Source organism: Neovison vison, chromosome 2 (genome assembly GCF_020171115.1).
Source record: "Neovison vison isolate M4711 chromosome 2, ASM_NN_V1, whole genome shotgun sequence".
In the NCBI taxonomy this organism is placed as follows: Eukaryota; Metazoa; Chordata; class Mammalia; order Carnivora; family Mustelidae; genus Neogale; species Neogale vison.
This window is the reverse complement of record NC_058092.1, coordinates 33,285,651-33,302,914: the sequence shown is the minus strand read 5'-3', so window position 1 is coordinate 33,302,914 and position 17,264 is coordinate 33,285,651. Positions and strand designations below refer to the sequence as shown.

Here is a 17,264-nt window from a genome sequence, read left to right as displayed (position 1 = left end):
TCTTTAAATTAAAACACACACACACACACACACACACAACATTGTAAGGACCTATTTAGCCAGAGCGCTTCCATCCAGTTAAAGAGTAACTTTGTTGTTTACAACTTAAACTGTCCCTGCCCCCTTCCCCCAGGGGACTTACTTAAAAACAAGTCCCGGAAACCAGTTCCAGGTAACAAAGCCCAAATACAAGGGTGGGTCGGGCCAGGTGGAGACATCCGATCAATGGGAGGGCGCATACTGTCTCCCTACTTACCCAGGAGTATGGGTCCCACCCTTTGGGCACCTTTTGGGCGTCAGTTCTGACCAAGATGATAGGCTGGTTCAAATATCTACTAGGGTAAATTGTAATTCAATTGGTCACTTAAGTGTGACCTAACATGACTGTGCAGCTTTCTCTCTGTGTTACAATTTCATTGGCCACCTGTGCGTGGCCAGGCCCAACCACATGGCCTTTGCCCTTAAAAGCTAGTCTGTGAAGCAGAGAGAGGTCGCCGTCTCTGTAACAGGCGTGGCCTCGAATGTTCGGTTTGATTCTTGATGCTTGGCACCAAGATGCTGGGCAACGTGAAATAAAGCTTTGCTTGACCTTCGCTTTGTATCAGTCTTGCTCCTTTAATCACAGACCAATTATTGGGACACCTAACAAACATAAATGATATAACAGAGACGTGGACAGAGAGCCGTGGGGACCAGGACCAGGATGGTGCTACCCATTCCTGGAAAGCCAGGCTATAGCCTCCTGATTCACTGGATTGTTATTTTTATAAAAATCCAATTTTAGACTTAATGCAAACTTCAAAAACTTAGGTAAAAAGTGCTCCGGCTCCAGAGCTGAGGAAAGGGCTGAACTAGCCAACAATCTTTGGGTACATGGCCTGGAGGTGGGAGGTCCAGAGGCCATGCTGGGTGGGGGGGGGTGGTCACTGCCTTCAGCCAGCCTAAATTCTCTGTGAGGGGCAACTGCAAGTTTCCATACAATACTCTTTATTTTTATTCAATTTGGATTTTAGAAGACAAAGTGGCATTTGAACATCAAGAGTTTAATGTTTTACAATTTAGGAAAAAAACCAGAAGGAAGGAAGCCAGGTGGTGCCCTCAAGCTGCCAGGGTGTCTAATCTCTTCACTGATGCAAAAGGCAAAAGTTGTGTCTGCTCAAACAGAATTTTAAGTCACAAAAGCCTATGCACACTGACACTGGGCAACGCCATTGTCCCGTGACGAGCTCTAGGGAGCCAGAGCCGGCAAGTTTAAGAACCACTTTAGTAAGCCCTGTCCTGCCCCTGGAGCCTTAACAACCAGACCAAGGTGGAGACCAATTCCAAAGGCTTTCCCTCCTTTCCAAGGGACTGACCTGAGTGCACCAGGACCCCCATCTGGTAACAGGGCTGGAAGTCCTTGGAAAACCTGTTCTTTAGGACATTAAACCACTGTTGTCCCCAAGGGATTCAGAACCCTGAGCAAGAGGAGAAAGTGAAGGCCGCTGGCCTGATGTTGGTTTGCTCTGGTTCAAGGCCACATGTTATCCAGCACACAGGAGACGTGGAGACAGGAAAAGGTTTAGTGAGGCTACGGCAAGGCTTGGCCCGATGTGCCGGCACAAAGACCACAGAGGCCAGCGGCAGTGGGTAAAGCTGTTCAGTTTTCTCGGCACTGTAGCCTGAGACATGCTGCTTTGCCCCACAGAGCGTCTGGAAAGAAGATGTAGGAGAGCGACCACAGCAGGCAGTAAAAGGCAGTTAGGGAGAACGGAGACAAAAGCAGCATGATGATACCTGGAAGAAAAAAAGGCAAACGCTCCATTTTTATGAAGCTCTCTTTCATGTATTTTCCAACCTCTTCTCTCCCCCTCCCCAGCCTCTCACCCTTTGGTCTGTACTCGTGGGGTTGAAGAGACAAAAACCAATGAGATGCGAGCCCTGCCTTTGAGAGGTATTGTGTGTTTGTAACGAGATAATTACAATCAATCGCAAGCTCAGGTTCCATTTTGTCAAATTCACATTAGAAATCAGTCTTAGTGATGAGGGAGCAGGAGGCTGGCTGAGGAGGGAGCAGGGGCTGGCGCCTTGCACCCCCTCTCCACCCACTCCCCTTAGTAATATGTGTGACATTCCTCAGGCACCCCTGACTGCCCTAAAAGAAGAACAAATGGTTATATTGCAGAGATCACAGTCCTGTAAGGCAGGAGTCTCCCTTTGTTTGCAAATGTCCTTGAGATTTACAGACAAAGATGTTACCTTATCAATAGCCCAATTTCCAAGGACACATAACTCAGTTCCTCAAGCCCTAATGCCACCCTCCCCTCCATAAGAAACCAAAGGAGGGGGAGGTAAAAAGAAATGTAAATAAAGTTAAATTTCTTCTAAACCTAAATCTCACTCACAGGGACGCTTGATAGCAGGAATGTAACATTCCACCAGGAAACTCCCAATTGTCTTTATGTTAATGCCTCATTAGAGGGGAAATGCCTTGACTTGCTAGTAACCAGGCCTTCAATATCCTGATAGTATTCTTTGCCCCAATAGCCTTTCTGAACACCCCTTTGTCCTCACCTACCCAACTCCTGTGTATATAACCAGACACTCCTCACAGGCCCTGGGCAGCTGCATCTCTGCCCGCCCACGGGTCCTGTCCCCGTGCTCTAATAAACCACCTTTTTGCACCAGAGACGTCTTAAGAATTCTTTCTTTAGCCGTCGGCTCCGAACCTCACCCCACCGAACCCGACCTAGGTTCTGGGACTTCATCATTAGCAGAGAGTACATTTGAGTCGCCCAGTCCCCTTGTTGGAAATATATATACAATTGTGTCAAGTTTAGCACGTGACAATGGCCAATACGATGTTACCCCCAGGCAGAGGAGTGCAGCAGACCGAAGACAGCTCTCCCTAGAATGGCCTGCTTCTGCTTTTACCCAGTTAGTCCTTGGCTGGAGTCTAGGAACACGGTCAGTAAACAGTTCTCTATGCCAATATAGAACTTTCCCTAGTGGGCAAGAGTGGCTCACTGTGCTTAGACAGTGCTGAGATGGATTTCCTTCAGTGCAAATCTAGAATTTTGGTACTGCTAGGCCAAAAGTGCCAATGTGGCCAGCCCCCATGAAAACCTTGGGTACTGAGTCTCCACAGAGCTTCCAGGTAGACAAGAGTTCATGAGTGTTTTTTTTGTGCTGGGTAACTAGCTCCACAGGGAGAGTACCGGGGGCCTTGTACATTGTTCCCTCCAGATTTTGCCCCTTTCATCTTCCCCTTTTTTTTTTTTTTTAAAGATTTTATTTATTTACTTGACAGAGAGAGATCTCAAGTAGGCAGAGAGGCAGGCAGAGAGCGAGAGAGGAGGAAGCAGGCTCCCTGCTGAGCAGAGAGCCCGATGTGGGACTTGATCCCAAGACCCTGAGATCATGACCTGAGCTGAACGCAGAGGGTTAACCCACTGAGCCACCCAGGTGCCCTCACCTTCCCTTTGCTACTCTTATTTTGTGTCCTCTTGCTGTGACAAATCTTAGCCATGAGTACAACTATATGCATCCTATGAGTCCTTAGAGAATCAGTGAATCTGGGGGTGGTCTTAGGGGACCCCCAACACATTTGAATCTCATATTCACCACTGAAAGGCAAAAGGGCACCAACACTTGTGGGATATCTTCTCGGCACTAGACATTCTGCTAGGTATGTGACAAAGATTGTTCCACTTACATTTCAAAATAATCCTGTGATTTGGAATAAGTCTGTTTTTCAGATGAGGAGACTGAGGGAATGTGACCTTCACAAGGTCTTGATTCAAACCCATGTCTACTTTGTACAAAGTAGACACTCAGACTCAGAGAGCTCAAAAAGAGGGTGGGAGAGTATGGGGTATGTCCATGGGGATCACCACCACGCATTCCTCAAGAGAAATCAGAACATCTGATTGGACAGAAGACCACTTCTAAGGGCGAGAAGCCATAACAGAGACGGATCGGAACTTTGGGATATGCAATATTTAAGGATAGTCATTGATCTGTTGAGGCAATGAGACAATATTTTAGTTGTCCTGGAAAATATGTGACATAAGGCCTCAGCAGTCACAGGCCAACTTCTCAGAAGCTCTGTGGAGGAGATGGAACCTCAGTCTAGAAAGGGGATTGGTGGGGCGCCCTGTTGGCTCAGTGGGTAGAGCGCGCAAGTTGAACTTGGGGTTGTGAGTTTGAGCCCCACAGTGGATGAAGAGATTACTTAAAAATAAAATCTTTAAAAGAATAAAATAGGAGCATCTGGGTGGCTCAGTCAGTTAAGGGTGCAACTGTTGATTTTGGCTCTAGTCATGATCTCAGGGTTGCGAGACCAAGCCTTGCACTGGACTCTACATGGAGCCTGGTTAAGACTCTCTCTCCCTCCCTATGCCCCTCTCCCACACTCGCTCTCTCTCTCAAAAATTTAATCAATCAATCAATAAAAAGGTGACTGTCTGCACTCCAGATAAGAGGAATATCAAAGTGGCCATTTTGAAATCTATCCGGTAGAGCTCTGGTATTAAACAGTGTCAAAATCTGTGAGGCACAGTTTCCTCCTTTACTCACACAGTCAAGACAATCCAAGGAAGGCTGAGGCTAAGTGTGTGGTTTATTTTGAGGATAGGGGATCCAGTGGTATCTACAGGAGCAAAGAACATTGTGGGAAACACTGTTGCTATGTGATAGGAGGACAGGTGGAGAGAAGAAGGGGCTAGAAGCTTCTACTTACAGGACACATCTGTGCCAGAGGATGGGTATACATTTTCTCCTTTGATCTCAAGAATCCTGAGGTAGGGATTAATGGCTTCATTTTATACATGAAGAAAAGTGAGCTCAAAACAAAGAGGTAATTAGCCCAAGTTCATGCAATTAATATGGGCTGATGGGGGTGCCTGGATGCCTCAGTCAGTTAAGCATCTGACTTCAGTTCAGGTCATGATCTCAGGGTCCTGGGATCTAGCCTGGAATCAGGCTCCCTGCTCAGTGGGGAGTCTGCTTCTCCCTCTCCCTCTGCTGCTCCCTCCGCTCCCCCCAAACCTGTGCTCACTCTCTCTCTCTCAAATAAATAAGTAAATAATCTTTTAAAAATGTGCTGGTGTTGGAACTTGAACTCAGGCCTGTTTAACTGCAGACCCAGATGTTTCTCCATCCTGTTCTGCCTCTACTAGCTGGGCCACAGGGGGGCCCAGAGCCTAGAACGTGGGCAGGGCCATCAGCACTGATGCTATAGAGAAAGGATGTGAACCTGAAGGGGAGGGTCAGGATGGAACCTAGGACCCTATGAACCAGACTGAACCCCCAGGGAATAAAGGAAGAAACTGGGCATCCCCTGGATGTTTGTCTTATTCCCACAAGAACGTCTCCAAAGAAGAAACACTGGCATTCCTTGAAGGTCCTTGAAGGAAGCCCTAAATTGGGGAGAACTCTAGGGAGACATCTGCCAGGGCCCCCGTGTGGCCGGGACCTCTGGGCTCTGTTCCCAACGTGGATCTCAAATCCCTTCACCTGCTCTGTCGCCGCCACTTCTCAGTCGACAGCAGGTGTGTTTTCCTCCTTCAGTTCTCAGTCTCCTGCCAGCTAGTCAAAGTCCTTAAAACTGCCGCTCAGAAATCCCTTCAGAGACTTCCCATTTGCTGTTAGGATCAGTTCCCAAAACCTGCCCACCTCGTGGCCTCAGCTTCTGTCCCTAGCGCCTCTCAGCATGTCCCAGCCATACGGCAGCAAGAATGATTCCAGCACCTTCTAGCCTAGGGCCTTCACAAAATACCTTTTTCTCTTCTGAACTACCCCCTCACCCACCTAGCCAGTCTTCTTGCGGGCTTCTTTTCTTTTCCTTTTTTCCCCCCAGTTCCATTGAGATGTCATGGACATAGGACACCATATTAGTCCAAGGCATACAACATGAGGATTTGGTATCTGTGTGTGACACGATCAGCTCAGAAAGTCTACCACACAGAGTTACACATTTTCCTTTCTTGTGATGAGAACTTTTAAGCTCTCCTCTCTTAGCTACTTTCAACTATACGATATGGTGTCATTAACTGTGGTCACCTTGCTATCCCTTATGTCCCCAGGACTAACTTATAACTGGAAGTTTGTACCTTTTGACCACCTCCACCCAGTTTCCATTTAAATGTCACCTCCTGAAGCATCCTTTCCCCCTTCAGGTCGTTTCCATCTAACGTCCCTCTCCAACACCCTGTCAGAGTGCCCAGTACTTCCACAACACATCAAAACTATACGTTTCTAGTTATTTCTGCCATTATGTGGCTGGCGTCTGTCTCCCTGATCAGATTGTAAAGCTAGAGGTGGGAAGGGTTTGTCTAGTTTACAGATTTGGTTCCCAGCACCTGGTAAGGCAGGTGCTCCCGACTGAACTTGATAACGTTCAACAAATGCTCCAGGAGCATCTACCCTGTGGTTGGCCCAATCCTGGGTCCAGGGAGCCTGAACAAGAGAGAGTTCTCTCTCCGGGGGCAGGTGTAGTGTGTACAAATAGTAAACCGGTAAATGCACTCAGGATGATGATAAACCTGTTGGAGGAGGAGAGAGCAGGGTCCAGGAGCTCGGAGCCGCAGGGCCAATAAACAGCCAGTGGTGACAGGTGAGAGCAGTCCTCCTCACTCACCTCCCAGATACACCATTTTTTTCCAGTTCTCCGACTCCAGGATTTCATCATGTGGATAGTAGCTCTGGTCCATCATGAATAGAATCATAAGTGAGGCCATGCAAGAGAGAATGAACGTGTTGCCTTTGGTCAGAAGGGAGGTGGAGGCCAAGACACAGGAAGCGTAGCGGCAGGGGAGACCCTTGTAGGTGAGCTGAGCGCCTGCTGGAGAAAGAAGAAGGGGACATGGGTGGTTTCCCACTGCTCTAAAGCAATCAAAACGGAAGCCAGCCCCTCTTGTTAGGTCCTCCCTGCCCCACGCCCCAAATCCTCCTCCTTGCAGGGCAGGGGGAGGCTGTTAAGCATTTAGTTATTCACAGAGATGAGGGGCGGGCTCTATCCTGGATCACCCACGGCTCCATAGAAGGGTCTCCTGAAATTGTCTGGTCTGCACCTACCCTCCCTTGCATTGTGACCTTGGGCAAGGCAACTGCCTGTGGTAGAGCTCCATGTTCCCCATCTGTTGTGGAAAACTGGAGGACGACCTCTAGTTCCGGATTCTGGGAATCTCTGTGCACCACCCGAAGGGCACACAGTGAGAAAAAGGTACAGCTGGTCGGAGAACCACAGGCCTTTGCCCCCCACCAGGGCTCTGCCATGGCAGCCTGAAGCCTTCAGCGGGCCTGGGGTACAGGCGAAGGAAGGAAGAGGGACTCCACAAAGCAGGGGGAGGAGTCAGTTACGCAACCTCCCCAGGCTTCTGGTTCCCGACGCTCAGCTAAAAGCTGGGGTTCACTCACCAGTTGAATAGAAACACAGGCGGAAGGTAGCAGCTAATACATAGATGATGCCCAGGAACCCGCTCAGAGGCCCGTCCACGCCGAGGAGCATGGCTGAGGCCAGGCCGAAGGTGGTGTAGACCGCCAAGTCATTCAGCTCCACTCCTGCTCCAGAAGGCCAAGGTTAGAACTTATACTCATTTGTCTCGCACCTTAGTCCACTCTGGTGGGCTCCCCCTGGCTCTGCCTCATGCTGACCGTGTGGCCTTAGACAACACTTCCCCTCTCAGGTCTTACTTTCCCACCCTTCAGCATCCAGCACTGGACTATAACAGGATGCAAACTGACAAGCTATGGAACCATTTTGCAAGCATAATCTTCCACGAAAACATTTTCTTGTATTTGGAACCAGCTGCTCTGCTGGGGGGATTGTTCATTTCCCCACTCCTGACCACCACTGCAGCCACCCGATCCCTGGATCTGTCCCAACTGGGGGCAGGGCAGAGAAGGAAACGGCAAGGCCAGGGCAAGGATGGCTGAAGCTAACAAGTGAGCCAGCAGGGGGTTAGCTCTAGACTGTGGGGCTCCCGGACGGATGGCTCTAGGGCTGCTTCTGCCATCCTTGGAGGGCTGGGAACAGGACTGGTGAATGATAGAGGCTGGCTGGATGTGAGATGGGGGAGGGGTGACCTGAGGTGTGGGCTCCTGGGGTCAGGGATCAGGGGTCTGAAGCCTGGACTCACCTGACTTGGAGCAGAGGCTGAGGTGTCTGGTTATCGCCCCGACTGCCATGTCTAACAGGAAGCTGATCAGAAGCATCCAGGAGGCACAGTGACATCTCCTAGAGTGTATGGCAGCAGGTCCAAATAGGACGGCTCTTTCATGGTCTCCACTCACCAGCCCCTCCCTGTCCCCCCAGTACACCAACACACTCCTTACACTTGCACACAGGCACACATGCCTGCCCTGCATGTTCCCCCTCTCCTCTGCCATACTCTCAAGCCACCATCTGAAAGGGGTGCTTGGAGCCCCCTAGATATTCATTAAGGTCCCTTCCAGCTCTAAGTCCCAGGTGAAGGTCCAGGGGTCCTATGTTTTAGCCCAGCCTTTGCAACCATCTCACTGAATTCTCAAATAAATCATTCCCTACATCTCTAGGTCTCTCTTCCTCCAAAATGAGGGGTTTGTGCCAAATGACTTAATAGATATAGATTAATAAATATATGCCTATTTAGATGATCTATTTCTCCTAGTGCAAGTTTTGGTAACTTATGACTTAAGGAATTGGTCCATTTCATTTAGGTTATCAAATTTATAGAGTTGTTCATGATTCCACTATTATAATTTTAATGTCTGTGGGATCAGTAGTGATGACTCCTCTTTCATTTCTGATATTGGTATTTTGTGTCTTCTCTTCTTTTCTTTATTTTTCCTGGTTAGCCTGCTTAGAGGCTTGTCAATTTTATTGATCTTTCCAAAGAATCAGCTTTTGGTTTCACTGATTATCTCCATGGATTTTTTTTTTTTTTCAATTTCATTGATGGCTGCTCTTGTTTTTATTCTTTCTTCTCTTCTGCTTACTTTGGATTTAATTTGCATTCTCCCCTCTAGTTTGCTGAGTTGGAAACCTTACATTATTGACTTTCCATCTCCCTTTTTTTCAGTTCTTCTAGACTTTTTTTTTTTTTTAAGAGAAGATTTTAGGTTTAGAACAAAATTGAAAGTAAGCTACAGAAATTTCCCATATACCTCCTGCTCCCACACATGAATAGCCTCTCACATTAGCAATACCACTCACCAGATGGTACATTTAGATTCTTGGTACATACCAAGGATGAACCTCCACTGACACATCATAATCACCCAAAGTCCGTAGATTACCTTAGGGTTCACTCTTGGTGTTGTACATTCTATAGTTTTGGACTAATGTGTAATGACATGTATCCATCATTATAGTATCACACTGAGCATTTCCACTGTCCTAAAAATCCTCTAGGCTCTACCTGTTCATTTTCCCCATTCACCCCTGTCAACTACCAATCTTTTTATTATCTTCAGAGTTTTGCCTTTCCAAGTATCATATCATATTATTGTAATCATACAGTAAGTAGCATTTTCAGATTAGCTTCTTTCACTTAGTAATATGTGCTAAAGATTCCTCCATGTCTTCCCATGGCTTGATAGTTCATTTTTTTTTTTTAGCACTAAATAGATGACACTTTTTGGAAATACCACAGTTTATTCATCTGTTCACTTACTAGAAGAGATCATGGTTGCCCAAAAGTTTTGGCAATTATACATAAAACATCATAAACATCCAACTGCAGATTTTCATGTGGACTTAGATTTTAACTCATTTGGATAAATACCAAACAGTGTGATTGCTGGAACATATGATAAGAGTATGTTTAGCTTTGTAATAAACTGCCAAATTGTCTTCCAAAGTGGCTGCACCATGTCGTACTCCCATTGTCGCTCCACATCCTCGCCAGCCTTTGGTGTTATCAGTGTTCTGGACAATTGGATTGGCTGATGAGTGTATAGTGGTATCCCATCGTTATTTTAATTTGCATCTCCCTGATAACATATGGTGGAGAGCATCTTTTCGCATGCTTACTTGCCATCTGTAGATCTTCTTTGGTGAGGTGTCTGTTAAGGTCATTGGTCCATTTTTTAATTGTTTATTTTTTTACTGATGAGTTTTTAAGTTTTGTCTATTTTAGATTATAGTCCTTTATCAGATGTACCTTTTGAAAATAATTTCTCCCAACTTGCAGGTTGTCTTTCAATTCTCCTGACATTGTCTTTCACAGAGCAGTTTTCTTTTCCAGTATATGCATTTGATGCTATACATTTCCCTCTAACTAATGCTTTTGCTGCATCTCACAAAGTTTGATAAGTTGTCCTTTCATTTTCCTTTGGTTCAAAACACATTTCTTCTTTAAGCCATGTATTATTTAAAGTTGTGTTCTTTAACCTCCACATATTTGGGGATTTTCTAGTTATCTTTCTGTTACTGATTTCTACTTTAATTCTATGTGGTCTAAGGGCATACTTTGTATGATTTCTATTCTTTTAAATTTAAACTCAGTCTTATAGCCTGAATGTGTGAAGAGAAGAATGTGTATTCTGCTGTTCCTGGATAAAATATTCTATAACATCAATTAGATCCAGTTGATTGATGGTGCAGTTCAGTTCAACTATCTCCTTCCTGATTTTCTGCCAACCGGATCTGTCAATTTCTCATAGAGGGGTGTTGAAATATCTAACGATGATAATGGATTTGTCAAGTTCTCCTTGCGGTTCTATCCATTTTCAGCTCACATATTTTGATGCTCTAAACGATTTCCAAGATCTCTTGCAGACCCTACATTCAAAGATTCCGTGCTGCAGTCCAGCACATGCTCCCAGACCGCTCTGAAAGCAGCCACCGCAGTCTCAGGCAAGGCTGACCTAGACTGCCATTCCTGAGTCTACACCCTGATTGCAGTGCTCAGATTGTCAAGCAGAAGCAGAGAGCCTGATCCCAGATTTCAGCAGTCTCTATACAACCTCAGGACTACCTTCCTTTAGATCCATATCTAAGTGTCTATAGGAAGCTGGGTTTACCAACCTGCCATAAAAACTATACTCCCTGGCCCAGTCATTTAAATGTCTGCCTTTGGTTCAAGTCATGATCCCGGGGTCCTGGGATTGAGTCCCGCATCGGGCTCCTTGCTCAGCAGGGAGCCTGCTTCTCCCTCTACCTGTGGCTCCCCCTACTTGGGCTCGCTCTAGCAAATAAATAAATAAAATCTTTAAAAAAATATACTCCCAGAAGATTAGACTAGAAGAAGATAGAAATTTTCTCTTGTAGGTATGATCTACTTTATAAGACTCCACAAATCCAGACTTAGAGAATCATAACATTTTCAAACTGGAAGGGAACTCAAACATCATCAGGTAAGATCATCCTATTTTATGGATGAGAAATGGATCCAGAGAATTCATGTACTGATGGTTACAGAGAAGCAAATAGTTAGGAGGCAGATATCTGCATTATAAAAGATTTCTCTTTAAAGAACTGATTTGCCAAGTCATTGAAATATGATTCAATTTACAGAAATAGAATTTTCCTATAAAATATAATTTGCTTTGCTTTGTAGAGGCCCAAATACATGTCTCAGATTTTCCACAATAGTGCTAATTGTAAATATTCCCCACATCATAGGTTCAAATTTAAGAATCAAAAATTTCAAATGGTAGCTTGCCTACCCAAGGATTATGTAAGGGCCACCAAAACAGAACCTCTGATTTTTCTCGCAAGAACCATTCTAGACTGCCATAGCCCAAAAGCATTACAGAGATCACAGTGCACGCTCCTTGTCTTAGCAATGGGGAAACCAAGGCTCAGGATGTGACCTAGACAAAGTCGCATATCAGGATGGCGGTAGAACTGAGGCTAGGATCTTGACCCCATGACTCCCAACCCACTCCACTTTCTCCTGCCCCTGGTTGATTCTGTGCCTCAGTGCCTGGCTCCTTAGGCTCCCCACTCCTTCCCTCATGCCGTTGGCTCTAGCTCTTGACTAGGAGCCCACTGGGCCCCAGACCTACTTGCAGAAGCTGCAGAAGATGGAGAAGAGCCCCAGGATCAGGTTGGCCAGGGACAAGGCGTTGGTGACATCCTTCCAGGAAAATTCATTCATCTGGAGACAGCTCTGGTCGTTGGTCAGGAAGAAACTGGTGCACGGATCTGGGGCTCAGGGGAGAGGGGTAAAGGGTTCCCAAGGTCAAAGAGTCCCAAAAGAGGCTCCCAGGGACCAGGCAGTTCCTGTTCACCGGACTTCATCCCCGAACCGCACCCTCCCAGCACTGTGTCACTGACCGTAGTGAGAGAGACAGGAAGCAGATGGCAGAGACCAGGAGGTAAAGACAAAGCTGCTGAGGACGAGTGTCTCGGGAAAGGGCAACGGCCAAGCAAGTGAGCCCGCAGACCAGTTTCCACGCCCTCTGTCTGTACCCCTTGCCTATAGTGCAGACCTCCCTCCAGCCCATGTGGTGAATTCTATTCTATTCTTTTTGAATAAAAAAGAACACTGGGGAAAGGTAACCCTCTCACCCCCCAGGAGTAACCCAGGGGAAGAGGGTCCCTGAGGGGTAGAAAGCCCAGAAGAGATAGCTATGGAGTCAGCCTCCTTTGTCCCACCAGCTGCGCTCGCTCCCTCAGACAGAGCTGCTATTGGGGTGCCCCAAGGTCCTGTTCTGACAGGCCTCAACCAGAACAAGCAGGCCCAGCTCCCGCAGAGGAAGAGGTGAGAAACAAGAAATGAACGTGGACAGCATAGAACGTGGACAGCACAGTGGATAGTTCACAGGCCCCTTCCACTGTGTTCTCTCTCCTGATCCTGACAACCTCAGAAGATGGTGTTGTCATGATTTTATGGATGAGAAAACCGAGGTTCAGAGAACTGAGACATTGGCTCAAAGTCACGTGCTAGGTGCATAGAAGGTAATCCTGACACTGGGTTCTCAGTCTAGTGCTTCCTCGGCTCAGGGCACAGCTCTGGGCAGGAGGAGCTTTGTGGGGTAGGAGACCAAGGAGGAGCTGGGTTGGCCAGCCCTGGAGGGCAGCATCAGCCTCCCCCTGTGCGAGCAGCCTGGCCCAGGGCTTCTCACACCTCCCAGCCCCTCAGGGCGGTGGGGAATCAGCTGGGCCTGCTGATTCTCACAGCCTGGCTGGCTCCACTCTTCCTCTAAGACCAAACATGCACTCCGTACACACAGACTCCTTGTGACGCGAAGTCTCTTTGGGAGAAAGAGCTTCAGGGCTCTCTGGAACAGGGAGGCCCTGCTGGTTGCTGCCAGCACGCTACCCACAAACAGTAATCCTGCCCCCCAAGGAAAATATACAAGTTCCAAGGTGTTTTCAGGACCTTTTCCTCATTTAATTGTCAGTCATTTGAAAGGGGAGGAAATTGATCCTCTGCCTCCACTCAGCCTATGTCTAGACGTGGGCCCTTCTGGTCTGGGCAAGAGTTAAGACAGAGTAGGGTCCTTTCCCATAAACCCAGTCACCGAGATGTTAGAGGCTGGGAGGTGCTCAGTTTGGAGTTTGGAACTGGGAGTTCACTGCTCCCCCAGGCCATTTACCAAGGCCCTCAGGACTCCTGAGACCCTTTCAGGTCAGGGCCCCTCCAAATATAAGACAGGAAGAATGCTGCCTGAGAAATCAGGGAGGGGAGGGAGGGGAAGGAGCCAAGGGCTGGCTGTGAACTCCCTCCCCAGGAAACGCCTCCTCCCAGGCTCTCCTGGGCCTCAGGGCTGACCCCCACAAGATGAAACACCTCAGCGCCCTGCCCAGCTCACTTGCCTGGAGAGCAGCAAGCCAGCCTCTCTGCCCCTCAGAGGCAGTCAGCACATACCTGGGGCACTTCTGCCAATTACCAGACACACCTCAACTGCACTACTTTGGTTACTTTTCAAAATTAATGGTCAATTATCTACTATATTATCCCTTTCATTCAAAGGAAGCACTTTCACATTCATGGCTTCCATTGGCTTCGTGAGGTCGACCAGGTGAAAGTTACTATCCCTACTCACAGGGTAAGGCAAAGAAGACTCAGAGAGGAGAAGAACCTTGCTCAAAGTCACTCCAGACATGGCAGAACAGGACTTACAATGTCACCTTAATTGTTCTTTCCCTCCTACTCTGCACTCTGCTGTCTACCAACCAATAGAACAGAGCATCATATTCCCTGTAAGCTCAGACCAAGCTAGGTCCTGGTGAAAATGTTCATGGCAGGCCCAGTCTACCCAGAGAAACAAGACTCATGCATGCATGTGGGGACTCCCAGACTGTTCGTCTTACAGGTGAGGAAACTGTTTTCAAGATAGTCAAGTGACTTGTCCCAGTGAGTGATGGAGCCAGGATTTGAATCTGGCCTCCTCCTTTCCAATTAAATGCCATTTTCAGCATACTGCACAGGTCCTGGGTATGAAAGAATGTGGACCTCAGAGTAAGGGCTCTAGAAAGCCAGAGAAAAAAGGAGCAATCCATTCATTCAGCAAACATTTGGTCATGAGGAAGATTCAGTGCCTGGTGCTTGGGACACGGAGGAGATTAAGACCTGGTCTCAAGTCCCAAGGGGCTACGGAAGGCAGAGGTATTCAACACCCGCACAGAGAAAGGGAAGTGGACAGGCTGCCAGGGAGCACAGAGGAGGGGTCCAGCCTGATAGGGAGCTTAGAGAAGGCTTCTCGGATGAGAGGGTCCTAGCAGAGGCATTGCTGGAGTGTGGCCGGCAGGACTAGATCATGTCACACCCCCGACTTTGTGCAAGCTGTCTGTGGCTCCCCGGGCACCCAGGCTGGAGTCCATCTCTTTCCTTTGATGTATAAGCCCTTATGATAAGGTTGGCTCCATTGTCAGCCTCCTCTCTCGACTATCTCTTGCACTGGCTCTCCCTCTGCTCTCAGGGAAGCCTGAGCCCCTCCCCTCCCCGGAGCCAGGCGCCCCCTACACTGTGGCGTCTGTGTGTGCTCACCGTGTAACCCCAGGCACTCTGCATTGGCGCAGCCTATCCTGTCTTCCTCCTCTACTACAGGGGAAGCAACTGGAGCGCAGCCTGAAGTCCCCTGTGCCCAGCATGAGGCCTGACAATAGAAGTTGTTCAATGATTGTTAAGTTAGTAGAGGACGTTCCTCTGGTGCTCCCCCAACATCCTCTGGCTGCACCAGGTCACATCTCTCCCCTGCCAGAGTCTGTTCAGTCTATCCTCCAAGAAGCCTTCTCAGATGAACTCTCAACCATCCAGACCCTCAGCACACCCAGCATCTACCCAACGCTAACAATCTTCCATTTACTCATTTTTGAATACATGTGTATATGCCTGCTCCGAGCCAGGACTGTGTCTGGGGACAGAGAGAACAGAGCTCGGCTGCATCCTCAAGAGGCAAGGAGTCTGGTAAGGGAGGCAGATCCGTGTAGGGAAGTCAAGGCAGCGTGGCAAGGATCCTGTGCAGGGGACGTCCCCTTGCTGCAGTGCGCCAGGGAAGACCAGCCTATGTCTGCTGTGGCAGCAGGGGAAACATCCAAGGACGAAGGGGGGGCCCCCTCCTGGCAAAGCGAAGAAAGGTGCCAAAGCACAATGAGGAGGCTGGATTCGGGGAGTGGGGGGTGGTGACCGGAGGTGCCGTGGGCAGGGAGGCCGCAGTTGGGGATATGCCCTTGTGACCCTGTATCGTCGCGGTGATGTTTGGCCAGGAGGTGTCTGGGTCAGATATGGCTGGGAGTGGAGGGGAGAACAGGAAGAAAAGGAAGCCAGTCCCGAGGGCAGCGAGGGCAGAAAAGCCAGCAGGAATGGCAGGCCGCGAAAACTGTGGGCAGGAAAGAAGGGAGAGGCGTATAGCCCCGAGGCCGTGCAGCTCCGGTGCCTGAACGCCGGGCGCAAACTGGAGTGCGCATGCGCTCGGCGGGGGACACAGGGCGCAGCGCCCCCAGTTAGAGATGCGCGCACGCCCCGCCCCGCAGGCCGCCACTCGCCACAGAGAGCCACAACCCCCTCCCCGCCTGCCGTTGCGCGGGAGGGTCCCGGCCCCAACGGGCTACGGCGCCAGCCCTAATGCCACCCCGCACCGGAAGATGGAAGAGAGGGAGCCAGGCTGGCCTCCAGGACGGTTCCACACACACACACACCAGCCCTCCTCCGGGGACCTGGTCGCAGGGAAGGGACGTGCGCTGCCTCCGATGCCTACCTGGGGACCAGACATCCCTGGAGGGGGGTGAGGGCAGCACTCTTAACCCGCTTACTGTGCGGTGCAGCAGGCCAGCCGGGGCCTGGAGGAGCCGCACAGGTCCCAAGCCTCTTAGCCCTGGCTCTTAGCTCACAATCCCGGAGAGGCAGGGGAGGGGCAGGGGCTCTAGTTGGCAGAAGGAGGGGCTTCAATTTGCTGAGGAGCCTAGGCCACCCTGTGGGCGCCTTAGGGAATGGAGGGATCAGGGAGGAGAGGACTGGTCTCTCTATGGTGGCCAGCAAGGGGAGGCTTGGGAGGTGAAAGCCCAGAGTGCAGGCAGGGCGTGTGGCAGGCGGCCTGGAAGGGCTTTGGGGAAGGTAGGCATCTGGCTGGGGTCCAGACCGTGAAGGGCCTCCAGGGCAGGGCTTTGGTTGTCTGGTTCATGGCTCTTTGCACCTTTAAGAACTGCTTAGGCTTATGGTAAGTCCCCCTTCCCACTCCAGTATTTGTCGGGTGGATGAATGACAAGCCGAGTAATTTACACTTAGTCCTGAAAATAGTTGAAAGTAGGGAAGTGACATGGTCAGGATGGTTCAGAAAGATGACTCTGGCAGCTACTGTGGATAAAGGCTCTGTAAAACAACAAGAGAGTTGGGGCACCTGGGTGGCTCAGTGGGTTAAAACCTCTGCCTTCGGCTTGGGTCATGATCCCAGGGTCCTGGGATCAAGCCCCGCATGGGGCTCTGTGCTCAGCGGGGAGCCTGCCTCCCCTCTCCCTGCCTGCCTCTCTGCCTGCTTGTGATCTCTGTCAAATAAATAAATAATCTTTAAAACAACAACAACAAAAACTACAGGAGAGTTGAGACAGCCCAGAGCAAGGACCTACTGTGGGACCGCAACAGAAGGGAACGGGAGGAAGTAGCTGGACTAGGAGTGATTGTGAAAGCATCCCAAGGGTGTGGGAGAGAAATGAGAGGGAGAAGGTAAAAGCCTCTCTGAGGGGTCTCAGTTTGGCAGCTGGATGAATAATGTGCTACAGGAGGAAGCTTGGGTAGGTTCCCAGACACAACTTCTGACACCTGTCCCACATCCTCCCACCTGCCCTAATGCCGGGTTAGCACAGCAATGGCTTCCAGGACCCCACAGGAGAATATGCAAGAGAAAAGATGGAG

The 17,264-nt window shown here is 49.2% G+C and overlaps 1 protein-coding gene across 3 annotated transcripts; it reads right to left on the bottom strand.

The window, feature by feature from the left end:
* Positions 1 to 970: 970 nt before the first annotated feature.
* On the bottom strand, positions 971 to 12,882 carry TMEM269 (transmembrane protein 269). Of its 3 annotated transcripts, none has more exons than XM_044236383.1 (5): positions 11,974 to 12,882; positions 8,121 to 8,218; positions 7,399 to 7,542; positions 6,620 to 6,823; positions 971 to 1,776 (listed from the first exon to the last, which is right to left on the bottom strand). In XM_044236383.1, the coding sequence occupies exons 1-5, from the start codon at positions 12,063 to 12,065 to the stop codon at positions 1,640 to 1,642; spliced, it is 675 nt and encodes a 224-aa protein (XP_044092318.1). In that variant the 5' UTR covers positions 12,066 to 12,882; the 3' UTR covers positions 971 to 1,639. The 3 variants fall into 3 exon arrangements, with proteins under 3 accessions (XP_044092318.1, XP_044092319.1, XP_044092320.1); XM_044236384.1 differs by having other exon boundaries at positions 6,620 to 6,820; XM_044236385.1 differs by lacking the exon at positions 11,974 to 12,882 and having other exon boundaries at positions 8,121 to 8,252.
* Between the last annotated feature and the right edge of the window lie 4,382 nt (positions 12,883 to 17,264).